Genomic DNA, 2,984 nt, shown 5'->3' on the forward strand with positions numbered 1-2,984 from the left:
ATGGTGTAGGGGGCTTTTCACTTGGAAATTTAAGTATCTTACCATTGCTAGAGTTGGGAGCTAGCTGTCGTCGCGACTTGCCGATAGAAGGTATGAATAAGCTCAATTGGGTTTTGGATAATCCGGTTTCCCTTTCTTGTGTTGATGTGCAGGATAAATCATATGGCATCAAAGATTATGAGAGATCGATTGGCAATCAGATTATCAAACATCCTGGTCCATATTCTATTATTCAATCATCGTTTTTCCATGGTGGTACATTTGATATGAAGCAATTGTCTCGGGATGAAAATGCTGACCATATTAGCAATGTCGTCCCTAGCTCTGAAATAGAGAATTCCGGTTGTAAGGGGGTGGAGGGTAGGACAGAGGATTTAGAAAGGTCAGTGAATCATATGTTTGGGGTAAGCCAAAATCTTGGAGTGATATATCATGGTCCGTCAGACGAGTATCGGGATATGATTAGATTTTCTGAGATTAGAGATGCTGGAGGGGAGGACTATGAATCGAAATTTTCTCCAAACTTATCTAAGAAGAAGTTGGCTTGGTTAAAGTCCGAAGTGAATTATGGGGTGCTTCCGGTCGTAGAGGAATCATTGAGTCCTCTCTTCGGACGGAAGAAAAACGCAAGGAAGGGGAGGAAATCTGTCAAATTTTTTTCCTTATGAAGATACTATCTTGGAATATAAATGGATTGGGATCTTTGGATATGAGGGTTCATGTGAAAGGGATAGTCAAAAATCTTAATCCGGAGCTTATTTGCATTCAAGAGACAAAGCTAGAGGTGATCGATAGGTATATTATGAATAGTCTCGGGGTTAGATTGGAGTGGGGATTCTCATTTGTTAGAGCTATTGGTGCCTCGGGGGGGATCTTAATAGCTTGGGATGAATCTAAGTGGGTATTGGTGGAGGAATGGAAGGGTAGATTTTCAATTTCTATTGTTCTTCGGATGGTGGATGATGCATCTTTGTTGTTATTCTCTGGTGTTTATGGTCCTTCTCTATGGGCTAACAAGAGATTGTTATGGGAGGAACTTAATAGAGCTTGGGGTAGATGGCCCTATCTATGGTGTATTGGGGGGGGGACTTCAATGAAATTAGGTATGTAAGTGAGAGAAGGAGATGTCGGAGATCTAACCAGAATATGGTTGCCTTTGCTGATTTTATTTCAAATCACAATTTAATTGATCTTCCTTTGTCTGGGGCTAGGTTTTCTTGGAATAGAGCAGATAGTCATGGTAGAATTAATCATTTCCTCATTTGTCCTGGCTGGATGAACTTGGCTCCTGAAGTTTACCAAAAGGCTATTATTCATTCTGTGTCTGACCATTGCCCCCTTCTCTTGGATCCTAGATTGGAATCCTGGGGACCCCCTCCTTTTAGGTTTGAGATTGCGTGGCTTCAGATCCCGCATATGGGGAGCAGATTGAGAGATTGGTGGGAATCTCTCCTAGTTGAGGGTCCGGCGGATGTGGTTATTGGGAAGAAACTTAGATATGTTAAGAAGAAGCTGAAGGAATGGGTGTCAGAGAGAAGATTAGTTGACTTGAAAAGAAATGTATGGCTGGAAAATAGAATTGAAGAGATAACAAGGTTGGAGGAATCTGATTTAGGAGATATTAATTTGAGGGAGGAATTGGGGAGAGTTAAAGAAGAACATAGACGTGTAGTGCTCCATGAGGAAATTTCTTGGAGGCAGAAATTGAGAGTGAAATGGTTAAAGGAGATGGATAAAAATACGGCTTATTTCCATGCGATGGCCAGTGCCAGAAGAAGGAGGAATAGGATTGAATCATTGATGAATAATGGAGTGAGAGTGTCGGGGAAGGAAGAAGTTACTAAGGTGATCCAAAATTTTTATACATCTATGTATTCGTCTGAGGGCTCTACTAGACCTTTACCTGAGGGTTTGGTGTTTAGTGAATTAAGTTTGAGCCAACAAATGGCCCTGGAGTATCCATTCGATGAGGAGGAGATCAGAAAGGGGTTTTTTCCCTGTGTGGTGATAAGGCCCCTGGTCCCGATGGTTTCTGTCTTGCTTTCTTTTAGTCGTGTTGGGAGTTCGTGAAAGGGGACATTATTAGATTTTTTGAGGAATTCTATGATGGTTTGGTTTTGGACAAAGGGACTGGGGCAACGTTTATTACCCTTATTCTGAAAATTGCTGGTGCATCTAAAATAAATGAATACCGCCCTATAAGCCTAGTTGGATGCCTGTACAAAGTGCTGGCAAAGTGTTAGCGGAGCGTTTAAAGGTGGTTCTTCCAGATATTATATCTGATTGCCAGAGTGCTTTTGTTGCCAAGAGACAGATTTTAGATTGCTCTCTTGTAGCCAATGAGGCTATTGATTCATATGTTAAGCTTGGCATGGGAGGAATATTGTGCAAGCTGGATATGGAAAAGGCATATGATAGGGTGGAATGGGATGGCTCGGATTACTTGCTAGGTAGAATGGGGTCTAGAAGTAGATGGAGAGGTTGGGTTAGGGGTTGTGTCTCGTTGGCTTGGTTCTCAATTCTGATTAATGGGTCCCCAAAAGGATTCTTTAAATCATCCCGTGGTCTTAGGCAGGGGGATCGATTATCACCTTTTTTGTTTCTTTTGGTGGCCGAGACTCTTAGTAGGTTGATGTCCAAAGGGATTGGGATGGGTTTATTTAATGGATTCAATATTGGAAGTGAGAAGGTAGTGGTGTCTCATCTTCAATTTGCCGATGATACTCTTCTATTTTGCGAGCCGGATAGGAGTCAAGTGTTGAATTTGAAATCCACTTTGAGATGTTATGAGTTAATTACTGGACAGAGATCCAATTTCCACAAGTCTAGAATGTATGCTGTTAACATTCTGCAGGATGATGCTATTAGATTGGCAAAAATTCTAGGATGTAAGTTGGATCATTTACCGTCCTCATATTTGGGTCTTCCTTTGGGGGTTAGTAGACCTAATAAATTTTTATGGGAACCAATTGTTGAAAGAATTG

General features: G+C 41.4%; 1 protein-coding gene across 1 annotated transcript; it reads left to right on the forward strand.

Moving 5' to 3' along the window:
- The first annotated feature begins 709 nt into the window (after nt 1-709).
- On the forward strand, nt 710-2,070 carry LOC143878808 (uncharacterized). Its single transcript, XM_077381042.1, has 2 exons — nt 710-1,071; nt 1,212-2,070. The coding sequence occupies exons 1-2, from the start codon at nt 710-712 to the stop codon at nt 2,068-2,070; spliced, it is 1,221 nt and encodes a 406-aa protein (XP_077237157.1).
- The last annotated feature ends 914 nt before the right edge of the window (nt 2,071-2,984 follow it).

Source organism: Tasmannia lanceolata, unplaced genomic scaffold (assembly GCF_043159265.1).
Source record: "Tasmannia lanceolata isolate RefF3 unplaced genomic scaffold, GAP_Taslan_0.1 ptg000006l, whole genome shotgun sequence".
In the NCBI taxonomy this organism is placed as follows: domain Eukaryota; kingdom Viridiplantae; phylum Streptophyta; class Magnoliopsida; order Canellales; family Winteraceae; genus Tasmannia; species Tasmannia lanceolata.